The sequence below is a fragment of the Apium graveolens genome, chromosome 3 (genome assembly GCF_009905375.1).
Source record: "Apium graveolens cultivar Ventura chromosome 3, ASM990537v1, whole genome shotgun sequence".
NCBI lineage: Eukaryota > Viridiplantae > Streptophyta > Magnoliopsida > Apiales > Apiaceae > Apium > Apium graveolens.
The window spans coordinates 19,505,671-19,521,334 of NC_133649.1; the positions used below are offsets into that span (position 1 = coordinate 19,505,671).

At 35.3% G+C, this 15,664-nt stretch overlaps 2 protein-coding genes across 5 annotated transcripts; one reads left to right on the forward strand and one right to left on the reverse strand.

Moving 5' to 3' along the window:
- Positions 1 to 1,766: 1,766 nt before the first annotated feature.
- Positions 1,767 to 5,256, forward strand: LOC141711912 (uncharacterized). 3 transcript variants are annotated; one of them, XM_074514617.1, is made up of 8 exons: positions 1,767 to 1,897; positions 2,468 to 3,081; positions 3,173 to 3,231; positions 3,364 to 3,444; positions 3,547 to 3,631; positions 3,721 to 3,792; positions 3,904 to 4,011; positions 4,524 to 5,256. In XM_074514617.1, exons 2-8 carry the CDS (start codon positions 2,476 to 2,478, stop codon positions 4,950 to 4,952), a joined length of 1,440 nt encoding a protein of 479 aa, XP_074370718.1. In that variant the 5' UTR covers positions 1,767 to 1,897; positions 2,468 to 2,475; the 3' UTR covers positions 4,953 to 5,256. The 3 variants fall into 3 exon arrangements, with proteins under 3 accessions (XP_074370718.1, XP_074370717.1, XP_074370719.1); XM_074514616.1 differs by having other exon boundaries at positions 1,893 to 2,029; XM_074514618.1 differs by having other exon boundaries at positions 1,893 to 2,029; positions 3,913 to 4,011.
- A 1,584-nt stretch (positions 5,257 to 6,840) lies between these two features.
- On the reverse strand, positions 6,841 to 9,816 carry LOC141711913 (fasciclin-like arabinogalactan protein 17). Of its 2 annotated transcripts, none has more exons than XM_074514620.1 (3): positions 8,317 to 9,816; positions 7,173 to 7,296; positions 6,841 to 7,090 (listed from the first exon to the last, which is right to left on the reverse strand). In XM_074514620.1, exons 1-2 carry the CDS (start codon positions 9,596 to 9,598, stop codon positions 7,232 to 7,234), a joined length of 1,347 nt encoding a protein of 448 aa, XP_074370721.1. In that variant the 5' UTR covers positions 9,599 to 9,816; the 3' UTR covers positions 6,841 to 7,090; positions 7,173 to 7,231. The 2 variants fall into 2 exon arrangements, with proteins under 2 accessions (XP_074370721.1, XP_074370720.1); XM_074514619.1 differs by having other exon boundaries at positions 6,841 to 7,094.
- Between the last annotated feature and the right edge of the window lie 5,848 nt (positions 9,817 to 15,664).

Consider the following 15,664-nt stretch of genomic DNA (forward strand, 5'->3'; position numbering starts at 1 on the left):
AATTTAGATTTTAAAAAAATTTATTGAAATCTTGCAGTATTTAATTTAGATTTTTAAAAATTTATCAAAATCTGATTGTATTCAAAATTTCGTTAATATTTTTTATTTGAAAAAGTGGTGAATTTTGATGGATTTGCTAGTTCTTTTTTAATCTTTTAAAATATTTATAAAATACATGAGATTTTGAAGAATTCCCGGAAAACTTCACAAAATCAGCAAGACTCTGCAAGATTTTTTATTAACTCCGTCAAAATTCAGGAACAAGTAAAATCAACGAAAATCTTTTAAAATCAATGGATTATTATCAATCCTTTAAAATCTGAAATGAATACACTCAAATTGTCAAGTAACCATTATCTAGACCCGACAATTTTGAACACTACATGACTTACACGACACGAAAATTTAATATTTTTATTTGTCTTTTCAGTACACGACACGAAAATACACGAACACAGAATTACACGACCGAGATTTAGTGTTGATTTTGTGTTTTTCCTTCGATTACACGACACAACACGAAGTATACGACATATATTAATATTATAATTAAATATTAATATTTATAATGAATATATGTATATTTATAATAGATATATGCATATTTATTTTAAAAATAATTACTTAATTTTATAATATGTATATAAATGTGATCTAATATATATTTTTAATATATTTCGTAAAAATTTTAACTAAACATCTTATATTTTTATTTATTTATTTATTTTAATTAGTATTAATATTCAGTTTTACATGAAAAACACGACATGAAGCGACACGAAACGAAAGTACAGGAACCATAAACATGTCGGTTTTGTATTTGACCTTCAAGTACACGAAACATGAAAATGCACGACACGAAAAAATTGCTAAATCTATCTAGGGTTGTAAACGAATCGAGCTGATAGTTAGGTTCGACTCGACTCGACTCGTTTAACTCGACTCGACTCGTTAAGTAATCGAACTCGAGTTCAAACAAGAAAATATGTCCGTAAAGCTTATCGAGTCGATTCGAGTTTTACAAGTGGTTGACTGGAACTCGACTTGAGATCGACTCGACTCGTTAAACTCAACTCGATAAGCAATTTGCATAAAAAAAATCTAAATATATACATGAGCATGCTCTATTCTAAATATATACAACATTATTTTATTTGGGTTGGGTTTTGTTTGGATTCTAATTGTGAAAAAAGACCCAAAAAAAATTAATGACCAACTCGAACTCGACTCGAACTCGATCCAACACGAAAAGTTCGTGAACAACTCGAATTCAACTCGGTTGTTAACGAACTCGAATTCGAACATTAAAATCTGATACTTAAAGTTTTCGAACTTGACTCGACTCGTTAAGAAAAAATTCGAACTCGACTCAACTCGTTTTGTTTACTGCCTAAATCTATCATTATCACAACAGTTGGACCAAATTTTAATATCCAATGTTAAACCTCAAACACTACTCTTAATAAAATATCAGTATCAATTTAAAGTTTTGTTGCTGTATAATTTCAATACGGGGCAACCGCTTGACAAAAAAAAGTACGTGGCAACCGCAAAAAATACTGGTAAAAAAACAACCCCCATGATGCATGCAATTAGTAACAGAACGGTGGTTGCACATGACAGCTTGTACCGGAATACACCCAGTCGTGGGTGGGACCCTCTCACACGTTTCTTGGTCGTGCCATGTAGGATGACCCCAACTACGTTATTATCTTTAAAAACTGTTTTTTTTCTATGACTAAATAAATTAGAAATTCTAAATATTAATTAAACCACCCTAACATTGAAAATATAGAAATATAAATAAAATGTATTGTACACTAGCATAATCACAATTTGGTGATAAAAACCCCACATTTGCCAGTTCATCCGCTCCCTTGGAAAGCTTGTCCCTTTTGTAAGTCTCTGTCACTATTTCTATTTCAATTTCAATTTCAATTTTAAAGTGCTTGTGTTTGAATACTCAATTACATCTACTAATTCTTGGCATCAACTTGATCAAACTCTAACTTGATATCTATTTACAAAGGTACCAGAATTGTTCTCTTGTTTATACTAGTAATTATAAGTAACTGCTACTTACTTTCTTCAGTTTCATTCCTTTTCTTGTTCATTATAATACTGTCTGATCTTTGTGTTTTATTGATACTTTTTGTGTTATTGTCTATGTTTTTTTTTCTGTTTTTAGTTGAATTGTATGCTATGTTATGTGTTTGATCTAAATTGTTTCATACTTTCCCATTGTTTTCTTGATCAAATGTAGGAAAATCTTGCCACCCTTTTCAAATCTTGTTTGTTTTCCTGATATTAATTTCTACATTGTATTTGTGATTAGATAGAATACCAGTAAATCACTGATATTTGTACAAGTGTAGTTAGTAATTAGGCTATTGGTTTTGTGATAATTTCTTGATTGAATTACTGAATCCTGTATTAAGGTTTGTCGTTTTTGTGTTTGTTTTTTAAGATACACTGATGGAGTCTGTTAACGGGGTTCGGTTAGAGGATCAAACTGATGTAAGTGAGAAAAATAATGTGGAAGAATCAGTAGTGGATTTTAAGAAAGAGGAAGATGGTAAAAAAGTTTGTAGTGAAGAAGGATCGTTGGAGAGTGTAACAATTGTTGAGCAAGTCAGTAATGTATCTGTAGGGGATGTTGAATCTAACAAGACCCTTACTGGAAGTGCATTGTCAAAGGCCAGTAAGGCTCCTGGCGATAACAATTCAAAGAACAGCAAAGTTTCCAAGGATAGGATTGAAGTGAAAGGATCAACAGTATCAATGAGTAAGGGAAAACCAAAACTGACCCAGAGTCAATCCTTTACTGCTAATGGACTTCGTAAAGAAGGTATGAGTAATAGCACTGATGGGCTATCTCGGAGATCCAGTGCCAAAAATTCTCAAACAAATGGATCAAAAGTTGAGGCTACCTTATTTAATGGAAAAACTACTTTAGTCACCTGCAAGAATCCTGCAAGTAGGCGAGCATCCACGGGACTAAACTCAAAGGAAGCAAACGCAAATGGTGCAAATGGTGGTGGGGCTTCTTCTAGGCGAAGTACTTTAGCATCTATGCCCAATGTTAGTCATTTCCTCGATCTGTTGCCGGTGTTTTATTTACTTTAAAGTTTTTTGTTCTTTACATGGTTTCATTGATGTTTGGTGATAACAGTCCGGTAGGAATGTGGAGACAAATGGAGCTCCAAGATGCCCTCCATCCGAAGGCTTTCTGTAAGTGGCAACATATACCAATGTGTTTTTAACCCTTACACTAGTAACAGGAGTGCAGACCTCAAAATTTCATGTTACTTGTCTATTATGGTGATTCTGTAATTGATTTCTTGAATTTTATTGCATTTGTAGCCCAGTTGATCAACCACCAAAACCTACTAAAGCTGCCCTGCTGTCTGCAGAGGATGATGACTCCCGTTCTGCTACTTCATCGTACTTTACTTTATCATAAGACTTCCACTTCACATCTTGATACTCATATCAGGCATATGCCTTTTCTTGTGCTACTCATAATGTCTCTTGTACTACTATTAGGATCCTCACTCCTCGCGGAACTAGCAGGAGCAGTGCCTCTGGATTTTCATTTCGATTGGATGAGCGTGCTGAAAAGAGAAGAGAGGTAAATACTTCTGATCTATTCGCCATATAAACCTGTTTTGTTGTCATTTGTAGATAGAGCAGATCGATATTGTGACTTTTTTCTTACAGTTCTATTCAAAGATTGAAGAAAAGATACATGCAAAGGAAGTGGAAAAGAGCACCTTGCAAGAAAAATCTAAGGTTCTTGTATTGGCAATATAAATGGCTCAATACTTGCTTCTTTAAATACTTTTGATCTTAGTACTCTGTTAGATTTCAAGTTACTCATTCGTTTTGTGGGATTCATTGTAGGAAAGCCAGGAGGCTGAAATTAAAAGATTGAGGAAGAGCTTGACTTTCAAAGCCACTCCTATGCCAAGTTTCTATAAAGAACCTCCTCCTAAAGTTGAACTAAAGAAGGTGAACATTTCCCTGTCTCTGTAATTACTAACTAATACTAGTTGAATTTCTGTGTGTGTCTCTGTCTTTTGTAATATGAGTGATGTAGTCGGACTCCTCGTTCACTTTTATACAGTTCGATACACAACTATTGATACTTGAATTGAAGAAACTAATATCCCAGAGCATTGGAAGCTTTTTGTGTCATTTATATGCTCTTAATTGATAAGACTAGACTGTAATTCTCTATTCTAAAATTAAAAATACTTTCGAGACTTTTAATTTAATGTTGATCAGCATCAAGCTTCACAGATGTACACAATCAGAAATTTTGGCAAATACAATGAACACTGCTATATGGTGTTTCCTCTTTGAAAGGAAATACACTGATACTTTGAATTTATGACAGAGAGCTGCATAACACCGTCTAAATTATAGGTTGTGTTGCAAATAATTTCGGCCTCTTATTTCCATTCAGCTTCTTATATCCTTACGACGAGTAACTTTTGTGGTGTTTCCATTAATCTTTTTAGACGCCAACAACGCGTGCTAAATCTCCAAAGCTTGGAAGGAACAAGAGTGTCACTGGTGGACTAGTTAACTCTTTGGAAGTAAGTGGTTCAGGTCCTAGCCACCAAGAACAGGACAGGTCTCCCAAGCTTAGTCAGGCAAATAATTGTAAGGATGTTTCTGTATCAAAGAAGTTGCTTAGGAAATCCTTTTCTAGTCTTCCAGTCTCTAAAACTGGGGAAAAGCCTGCCAAGTTGAGACAGAAGCCTACAAACGAGAAAGATCAAGCAGTACTTGTCGAAGAAAGCAATAAACAGCCCTCCAACCCCTCCGGAGATAAGGATTGTTCAGATGTTGGAACTGAAGAGAATCCTGTTCAGGACAATGACTCATTCATGAACTCCTCCAATCCAGAGATGATGCCGCATGCTGAATTAACAGTTGGTTGTTAAGAAATATGCTTTGGATAATTTAAAACTTGTACTTTGTAGGTGTTCTGAATTTCAAGCTCGGGTTCTTTGTGCATAATTTTGTTTATATAATTGTTGTGAAAGCTATGCAATCATATCTGCACAGTTCTTGTGAAAAATGGTGCACATTTTCTGTACTACATATTTCTTGTAATTGTGTGAATGAATATATTGTTTGGTAAAGCAAAGTTCTATCATGCACTGAAGAATCCATCTGTGCAATGCTGTTACAGATTTTGTAGCACTGATTGAGATATCTATATCTAAATATATCTTTTGCCTTTGTGTTACTGAATGAGATGATATGAGAACATTTGCCCTTTTTCTTGTTGGAACGTTCTACTAACATCTTTATCATCATTGCTGATAAATGAGCGCTTAATATCACTGTTTAATAAAACACTATTGTTCAATTTTAAATACAAGTATGTATCATCATTATGGTGAGAAGAATCAAAATAAAATTCTAATACACTTTTATTCTCGTACAGTCCGTACTCATTTCTTTTATATGTGAGGTTCAGGGGAACCCTCCTGGAGATCATTGAAAAACTACTAAATAATTACATATAGTAAAGTTCTATGGAGTCCACCTTTTAATTGGAGTCCTCGGAGTCCATATATGTTCTACAAGTAAAATATAGCTTAAAATATTGCAAAATATATTATTTTTCGACAAACATCACTATTCTATTAAAAATTTTGTAAATTGCATACATTTTACAAGCAGAACATTGTAAAAATATATTATTCTACAAAACATGTTTAGTTTGCAGAACATAAATGTTCATGTTGCAGAACGTATTGCAGAATATACATATTGTACTGTAAATATATGAGATTTGCATGATTTTGTTAAAGTTATGCTATTTGTGTAACATGTTTTGCAAAATAACACGTTTTACAAGATATTTTATTTGCAGAACGTAAATGGACTCCGAGGACTCCGACAAAAAGGTGGACTCCATAGAACTCAGTCCTTCTAACAAATTTTTCGAGACAGGGTTTTCTTTCTAACATAGTTCTTTCTTGAATGTTATAGTGCCGTAAATAGTAATTATCTATGATGTCACTTTTTAAAGATCGCTTGTTTTTATAAATATTTTTTAAAAACAAACTAGATATATTTATGAAACATATCCTCCTACATAATAATTAATTAACAACATTTCTTAAGCAAAAATTAAAGATATATAGACAAAATGTTGAGCAAGATAGAACAAAAAAATTAGTGGAAAAGGTGAAAGACCAACTCGGAATAAATTATGTATATAGAAAACATTAAGCTGGGGCCTATGAATATGGCCTGATTCTTTTGTCCTTGGCTTCTAAACAAAAATGGCCTTGTTTGTAAAGAAAAGAATACAAAATAAGAATGAAAAGTCAAATGAATCCATTACCAGCAACACAACATATTCGTGGTGGTGGCAGCTCATTCCAGCTGGTTATATTCCAGCTGGGTTATTGATATCAAATTATAAACCCACAAGCCAATTACCCATGGACCATGGTTGTGAAACAGAACATGCCTACAAAATACTAACAATAGACATTGACAAATGACAAGTCTCTTCAGTAACAATAATCAATAATACACTTCCCCACCACAATATATAATATGAAGTAGTAATTAAACTTCTTTCTTCTTCATAAAATCAGCAAATGAAATTACCTGCTGTACCTCTGGTAATAAACATAAATACATACATTCATGAATTCTGTATAGGCAGGTGTATTATAGCTGTCAAGACTAGTGAAACATCTGTATCACAAATAATGATCTTGTTTCTTGGAAAAGAATAATGCATCACCCAACCCATAGCCCACCCCACACTTCAACTACAAACCTTTATTCTGAATAGAAATTAGAATGAGTCTAAAATATATGAAAACAGGGCATACAATTACTTGATAGCCAAAAGGTTTCTTCTATTACAGTACTATATACATGTGCACATTTCATAAAAGGAAGTACTGTAACAAAGAAGAATCAAAAACACCTAGAACCAAAAAATTAGTAATTACAGAATAATAATTTACTAATGAACAAATAAAAAAATATCTCTTTTCCTGAGAATTCAGCTTCAATTTGAGCACACCTCCTTTCTTCATACCTAGCACTGCCTTCAGAGAGTACCGAGATCAGAAATTGCATTAATCGACTACTAGGCTATAAAAATTCACAAGAATTAGCAAGTTTACCTTGGCGCAACTTTATAGCATGATTATAATTTCTTTGTGTATTTCTTTAGCGTGAAATTTCAATGACAGGTAGAAAGACGGGTAAAGGGGCCAAGCAAACTACATGTTACTTCCATCAGCTTGCCTGTAACAATTTTTACTTATTAGTAAAGTTGAGATATATCAATCGGATGTCCAGTAGAATACCAACAACACTCAATATTAATCTCAGACTTTCACATAACTAATACACACTTAATATCAGTCCAATGCACAAAACAAACCATCAAGTGTTGAGCTTATCTGTCACATCTCTTTACAATAATGAAATTTGGTCCACAGGGGTTCCTACCACTGATGAGAATAATACCATAATGGAGAGGCCACTAAATTAATTCACACCGACACTAAACACACCAACTTCTCAAGGCTAAAGTAATCAAAACAATGACAGGTAAGAAGAAGCGTATACAGTAGTAGTGATGGGCAATTATTTACCATGAACAGGAAACTCTCATAATCTGTCAAATTTTAATTAGCCTGTATTAGATCAAAAACCATAGATGTTTCATTGCCCTAAAATTTGTTACCCATACAGAGAATCAGAGTGGCCAGCGGTCGCAACTTGTTACCTACACAGAGAATCAGAGTGGCCAGCGGTGGCAATGTTTCTCCTGATGCGGACCAGAAGAATTCTAGAGTTCAATTTTTCCTCCCCTAAAAATGGACTGCATCTAAAATTATGCTCGCTACCCTAAAGAAAGTTTTCATCCACTTAGACCCACAACCACCATCAAGAATAAGTAAACAACAATCAAACATCACATTCAGTCATTCACCATTCACCACAATCCAGCATACGATTAGATGTATTGCCTTCCAGCACATTTACACTGGAAAAGGGAAAAAGGTTTTCCTTCTCTTTACTCATTCACACAAAATTCTCATAACAAAAATACGTTAAAAATATATTGGAGTAACTTTTTTGTTCATCCAATTTGCATAAATTTGACAAAGAATGAAAGAACCACCGGAAAAATTCCCCGGCTATTTTCTATTTTCACTCAAATCGGAACAATACATAAGAAACATTCATCTATGTATCCACATATTCATCTACTAGTATAATTTACACAACAAAATTTATAATGTTACCAAAACAAACCTCTTCTTGGCTTGGCAACAACTTTCGAAACACCCGTAGTAGGAACCACCTTCTTCACAACCTTACTCTCTTCTTCCTCAACAGGAAACAAAACCCCATCAATCCCTTGCACTGAAATCCTCCCATCAGTATAAATATCAGGATCAAACAAATAAGCCGAACCCTCACCCTTCCCAAATTTAACCGAACCATCAGCTTCCTCGGCCACGACTTTATGAGGTAATCTCAATGTATCGTAATTCACCTTACCAAACCTTCTAACAGAATTATACATACTCTCTTCGGTTTGGTACTCTGGGATAATATGATAGTACATTATCTGTTCAGGCGCACCGGGCTCACTTAACTGATCAGTAGTTAATTTTGCCATGGCTTCGTCATTAGGGGCTAACACAGTTATAACATATCCTTCGGAAACTAATCTCCCCATTTCGGAAGCTAACGACGTTAAATTAACTAAAATATCCGCCATTTCATTGTATCCACCGTAATGTAGTAGTGTTTGAATGAAGTCTTTTACCTGACTCTCGCCGTCGAAATGATGACGTGGACCTCCAGGTCCAGGAGCTGGAGCAGGAGCTAGAGATGGACCGGGAGCTAACGCGTCGTAAACCGGAAGAACCGGTGGCGCGCCGACAGGTACTTGAACGGGTTTTTTCAACCGGTTAGTTCTCGGGTCAACTTCCGGAGCTCCTTCGGGTAAAACAGCTGAAATGGATCTTAAACTCCTCCGTGAATTAAAATCTTCCTGCACTGATCGCGGGATTAAAAACCGCTCAATCCCGTGAATTAACCCGTCGGGTCGGGTTATGTCCTCGGGTCGGGTAACTTTAACCCGACCCACGAATTTGTCATTGGAGTTGCTACTGGTAGTCAAAGACAAGAACTGATTGTTGTTGTTATTACACAAAGTCTTGTGTTTAGCAGGCCAATGAGAAGAGTGAATGCGAGAAGGCACGATATGAAACAGGAGCAAATTTTGAAGAGATTTAAGATTACGAGGTTCGAGGAGGAACAGTTTGAACTCAGGGTCGAGATTGTGGTTAAGAGCCTGATTGGTGGGAGCGAAGATAGTGAGATTGTGTTGAGTGAGGGTTTGTTCGAGTGTTTGTAATAAGAGGGCTTTTTCGATGAGTTCGGAGAGTTCGGTGTATCGGGAGTCGAGTAGAGCGACCAGGACCGAGTTGGAGTTGATTTGAGGTTGTAATGCGGTGGTTGTTGTTGTAATAAGAATGGAGAGGAGGAGAATGGGGATGCAGATCTGGTGAGAATGAGATGCCATTGAGGATGTAGACAATGTTTGTGTGAGTAAAGGTTGTTTGTGTTTATGTTGAGTTGTGTTTGGTTTTGGTGTGTGTGTATGTTGTAATAAAAGGGGGTGATTGTTGTGGTGGGAAATGAGGGAGAGAGAGAGAGAGAGAGGGGAGGGAGAGGGAAAAAGAGAGGGGGGGAGGGTTGGTTTGGAGAGGGACAAGAGACAACTGGATACAAGTAGTAGAATAGCCTAATAGGAGTGGTGATGTAATAAAACAGCAACGAGAGTTTAAGTAAAGATAAAAATACCACTGTACTTACTTTTTGGTAATAAAGGTGTGATTGAGTTGTTCATTATTAGAGAGGTGGTGGCCTAGGGAAGCAACTAAGCAAAGCCCCATTTGGACATGGTTACAAACTTACACCTCACTTTAATTTCTTTTTTTCCCTTTATATATTCATTTTTTGTTTTAAGTAGCATGACTTACATTAATGCTCTGCCCCGGAGATTTGTAGTATTGAACAAGAAAATTGTACAATTTATTGATATTTTTATGCCCTTAAACTTATCAGAACATTTTCGATGTAACAAAACTCTTAGCTATATTATCTATGAGGTATGATATTTACGTGACAATTTTAAAGAATTTGTAAAAACTTGAGCACTCCAATCATGTTAACCTTTAGCAAAAAAATATAAATAATCATATTTGGTTGGATATATTTTTGGTTGGATATATTTGTTGAACCATCAAAATTCTTAGGTATAATTTTACCTATCATATTAAACATAATACATTGGAGTGGATACCCTTTCCCTTAACTAAAAATTTACATAATTATTATTTTATCAATTTTTAGCTAATAGATTTTGTTATCACCATTGGAGATGCTCTTATATAATATTGGACAAATATAAGCGTATTTGCAAAAAATAGTGTTACTTTCATGTTGTTACATAGATCATGATCGTATATTCGTATTTCATTATAATAGCCAAGATCTAATCGGATGATATATGATTATATCTTATAATTCAGTTGTGTTTATATTTTCAAATTTAGTTCACTCGAATGTTATTTAGAAAATGAAGTAATTTAGTATTTGGATATCTTTTGTATCAGTTTACACCATATGATGTCGTCTTTAGCATAAAAATAAATGTAGATACAAAAAGAATGAATCTCTTCAAATTATCTAGATATTTATCTAAGATAACATGATAATTATCTTATTTTCACTGGCTGTCTACATACTTTAAAATAAAAAATATTATTTTTTCTTTAACATATGTAACTCCTTAGTTTTGATGATCACAACACAGCAAGCCATCATGTTGTTATTTGAGGATGTTTGCAGGATATAACAGATATTTGAGGGGTCGAACCTGGCTAAAATTCTTGTGTGTTCTATTTACTTTCCTGCGCATTATTTTCTGCATTGCATTTAGTCATCTCAACTTACTATCATTGTCAGATTATAGTTCAGTTGATAAAATCTCAGTAAGCTATTATCGGGTAAAATTTAAAAGTAATCCTAATTAGCCATAATCACCTATTCACCCCCCTCTAGGTGTAATTTCAGTTGGTATCAGAGCTATGGTATACTAATCTTTATGTAACAGGAATAGTATTCGATCAAAATGGCTGACAAATATCCTGAAGGAACCTCAGATTACCGAGCACCTCTCTTGCTTGGTACAGAAAACTATAACTGGTGGAAAGGTCGCATGGAAGTGTATCTATCCAGGGAGCCACTAGCTTTGAGAGTTGTTCAGAAGGGTCCTTTTGAGTTCAAGGACAAAGAAGGCAAAGTGAAAGACGTTGATGATCTCACAAAGGCTGAACTAATCAAATACAGCTTCAATGGAAAGGCTAGGAATTCTCTCATGAATGGGTTATGTCCTAGTGAATCTGATAAAGTCTCTTCATGCAAATCAGCTAAAGAGATATGAGATACTCTGGAATTGTATCACGAAGGATCCAAGAGCTTAAGGAAGGTGAAATTGAGCAAACTAATGAATGAGTTTGGAAATTTCAAGCTTCAAGATGGAGAAACTATTCGAGAAAGTCAAGCAAGATTCCAGATAAATCTGAATGCCTTAAAGCAGCTTGGCAAACATATCCCACAAGAGGAAATCAACATGAAGATACTTGGTGCTGTGTCATTTATCTATGAACCAAAGGTAACAGCTCTAGAATCCTCTCCAACTATAGATACTATGGATCAATTGGTTGTTTTTGCAGAATTGGAACAATTTGAAAGCAAAATCAAGGAAAGCCAATCAAGTTCTATGCAAGCTCCAGTTGCTCAAATGAAACAATTAGCTCTTCACACTGATAACAGCTTACTGGAATCTGAAGATGAGTCAGATGAAGAATTAGCTTTAATATCCAGGAAGATCAGAAAGATGATCGAGAAGAAGAACAGGCTGAAAAGAGATAAAGACAGATTTTCCAACAACAAGAAGCCCAACAAAGATTCTAAAGATCAGACATGCTTTGAATGTGGAAAGCTTTGAATGTGGAAAGTCAGGTCATTATAAGCGGGATTGCTACAAACTGAAGTCAAAACAGCAAACTGTCTTCAAGGATAAGAAGAAAGCTAAAGCTCTAATGACTTAGAGTGATGATGACTCGGTTTCTAGTGATGATTCAAGTGGAGACATGATTAATCTTGCCCTAGCTGGACTTGATAAAGATTTTGTTTGAGGAAATTCAGAAAGTGGCTACCTAGAAAGTGATTCAGAAGAATATCAGAGTGAGGTAAACTCTTGTAAATATAATTTATCTTCTGAAAATATTATTTTGGAACCACTAACTATGCAGGAATGTAAGAATGTATCTATGGGAGAATATTATTCTCTTAAAGCTGAAAATAGCAAGCTAAAAGAGAAGAATATTTATCTCAAGACTATGGTTCAAGATTTGATGAGCAAAGTGGATACTTGGATTGGCAAGAAGGTACCTACACAAGCTGACAAAGAGGCTGAAATCAAGGATCTTCAAGCTAAAGTTAGTCATGTGGAAAACTTCAACGAAATTCTCCTCAAAATAAACAAGACTCAATTAATGGAGATCACAGAGTTAAAGAAGGAGATTGAAGCAAGGGATGAATGTTTGGAGTTGTTCAAACTCAGAGAATCAATAGATGCAACACCTTCAAATCAAGCAGAAGAACCATCTCAGCAAGCTGAAATCATAAGTCAGCAAGCTGAAAATATTGATCTGCTCACAAAGGAAGTTGAGGATTTGAAAAGGGGCATGTGAGCTTTTGTTCAAGGTGAAGAGAGTCTCAAATCAATGATGAACAACACAAATATTCCATTGGTCAGAGAAGGACTTGGAATGAATGCCAACAAGAAGGACAAAGCTCTAAGATATGAAGGAAAATATGGCATACCCTATGATTATGCTATGCCTTGGAAGATATGCAACAGATGTGGAAATAAAGGGCATCTTGAAAAGCATTGCAGAGTTCAGAATGGACAGACATCTTACCATGGAGGAAACAAACAGAAAACAGCTTACTATGGTCAGAATGGCAGAACAAAGACAGCTTACTATCATCAGGCTGGCAGAGTTAAATCACCTAGATTTATCTAAAAATGGATAAAGAAATCTGATTTACATGTTTTATATATTTTATCTGCTAACCATGTCGGACCCAACAAACTTTGGGTACCAAAAGGTTGAGTTATTTTATTTGTTTTGTAGATGTGTCTTGCCGCTCGAGTCAAATCAACTCAATGGATTTTAGATAGCGGATGTACTAGACATATGAGTGGAGACAAAGCACAATTCTTGAGTCTTCAGATGAAAAAGGGTGGAAGAGTGACTATTGGCGATAACAAAACTCTTCAAATCCTTGGAAAAGGTAAAATAGGTAATAAACACATTTCAATTGATAAAGTTCAATACGTTAAAGGCCTTAAATATAATCTGCTTAGCATAAGTCAGTTATATGATGATGGTCATACTGTTAACTTTGGTATTGATAAGTGTATTATTACTATTGGTACTAACAAAGTCCCCCTAGTTGCTAGAAGGGAAGGAAATATATATATTTTGGACTTTGAGTTGCAGAAAACAGCGTGTTGTCGTGCTGCAATAGACGCTGATCCTTATGTTTGGCATAGAAGATTAGGTCATGCTCACATGGACCTGCTTAACAAGCTTTCAAAGAAGAAGCTAGTCAGAGGTTTACCCAAAATCAAGTATGTCAAGACCGAGGTGTGTTCGGCATGCCAATTAGGCAAGCAAATTAGAAGTTCTCACAAAGCAAAGAAAATGGTATCTACTTCTAAACCCTTAGAACTTTTACATTTAGACTTATTTGGTCCAGAAGCTTATAAAAGTATAGGAGGTAAGCAATATGGTTTTGTAATTGTTGATGATTATTCTCGTTTTACATGGGTATTGTTTCTTATAACTAAAGATGCTGCTTTTAATGAGTTTGAGAAACTAATTAAATTACTTGAGAATAAGATCAATACAAAGCTTGTAGGAATAAGGAGTGATCGAGGTAGTGAATTCCAAAAAGACTTTGTTACTTATTGTGAAGAAAGAGGAATATCACATGAATTCTCGGCTCCAAGGACTCCACAACAAAATGGTGTGGTGGAACGCAAGAATAGGTCACTGCAAGAGACATCAAGGATATTGTTGCAAGAAAGCAAGTTACCTAGAAGTTTTTGGGCAGAATCAGTCAACACAGCATGCTATGTTCTGAATAGAGTATTGATAAGACCTATTTTGGACAAGACTCCATATGAATTGCTCAAGAAAAAGAGGCCCAACAGCAGTTACTTCAGAATCTTTGGCTCAAAGTGTTTTGTGCTCAAGACAATTGGTAATGATGGTAAATTCGATGCTAAAACTTATGAAGCTATTTTTCTTGGTTATTCTATGAATAGTAAAACCTATAGAGTTTATAATTTGTCTAAGCATATTGTTGAGGAATCTATAGATGTTACTTTTCAAGAACCTAACAATGATCTTCCAAGAGACGAGGAAGATGATGCAGGTCAAGCTGGACAACATCAAGCTGAAACAGAGAAGGCTACTCCAAAACAGCAAGCTGAAATAGAGACTGATTCTGGAAAACAGCAAACTGAAATTGAAACTGCCTCAGGAAATCAGCAAGCAGAAAATTCTAGTCCAGTTGATGATGCAATTGTAAAGATGGCAAATATGACTCTTGATGGTCCTAGAGGAAATACAGCAAAGGATAAAATGCCAATCTATGATGGTGAAGACTTAGCTCCTCCATCGAAGATGGGGAAGACCTCACATGAAGATATTGCAAAGCATTCATTGTCGAAAGCTACACGGACAGTGAAGAATCACCCTCTAGAACAGGTTATTGGTGATATTTCTGATGGTCTCGAGACAAGAAAAGGCACTGCAAATTTTTGTGCTTATGCTGCATTTTTAGCTCAAGAGGAACCCAAGAATGTCAAAGAAGCACTTGAAGATGAAAATTGGATCACGGCTATGCAAGAAGAACTCAATCAATTCGAACGATGTGATATTTGGGAACTGGTCAAGCCACCAAAGGGTGCTTCAATCATTGGTACAAAATGGATTTTCAAGAATAAAGTGGATGAATTTGGTACTGTTACTCGAAATAAAGCAAGGCTCGTGGCACAAGGGTACAACCAACAAGAAGGCATTGACTTTGATCAAACTTATGCTCCAGCAGCTAGATTGGAATCAATTAGGATGCTTCTTGCTTATGCATGCTACAAGAAGATCAAGCTACATCAAATGGACGTCAAAAGTGCTTTTCTTAATGGATTTCTGGAAGAGGAAGTTTATGTCAAGCAACCCCCTGGTTTTGAACATGAACAACATCCGGACTATGTTTACAAGCTCAAGAAGGCATTATATGGCTTAAAGCAAGCACCAAGGGCTTGGTACAAGAGGCTTAGTAAGTTTTTGATCAAAAATGGCTTCATTCGAGGTAAAATTGATCCTACTTTATTTACTAAGCAAAATGGTAATGATATTTTGATTGTCCAGATATATGTAGATGATATAATCTTTGGATCCACTAATGATTCTATGTGTGAGTGGTTTTCTAAGTGTATGAG

Excerpts from the sequence above, each read along its gene's own strand:
- LOC141711912 (XM_074514617.1), top strand. The coding sequence starts at position 2,476 with ATGGAGTCTGTTAACGGGGTTCGGTTAGAGGATCAAACTGATGTAAGT. Across the intron at positions 3,445-3,546 it reads TCCCGTTCTGCTACTTCATC|GATCCTCACTCCTCGCGGAA; the intron begins GTACTTTACTTT and ends TACTACTATTAG. Across the intron at positions 4,012-4,523 it reads CTAAAGTTGAACTAAAGAAG|ACGCCAACAACGCGTGCTAA; the intron begins GTGAACATTTCC and ends TAATCTTTTTAG.
- LOC141711913 (XM_074514620.1), bottom strand. The coding sequence starts at position 9,598 with ATGGCATCTCATTCTCACCAGATCTGCATCCCCATTCTCCTCCTCTCC. Across the intron at positions 7,297-8,316 it reads TGTTGCCAAGCCAAGAAGAG|GCAAGCTGATGGAAGTAACA; the intron begins GTTTGTTTTGGT and ends AAATTGTTACAG.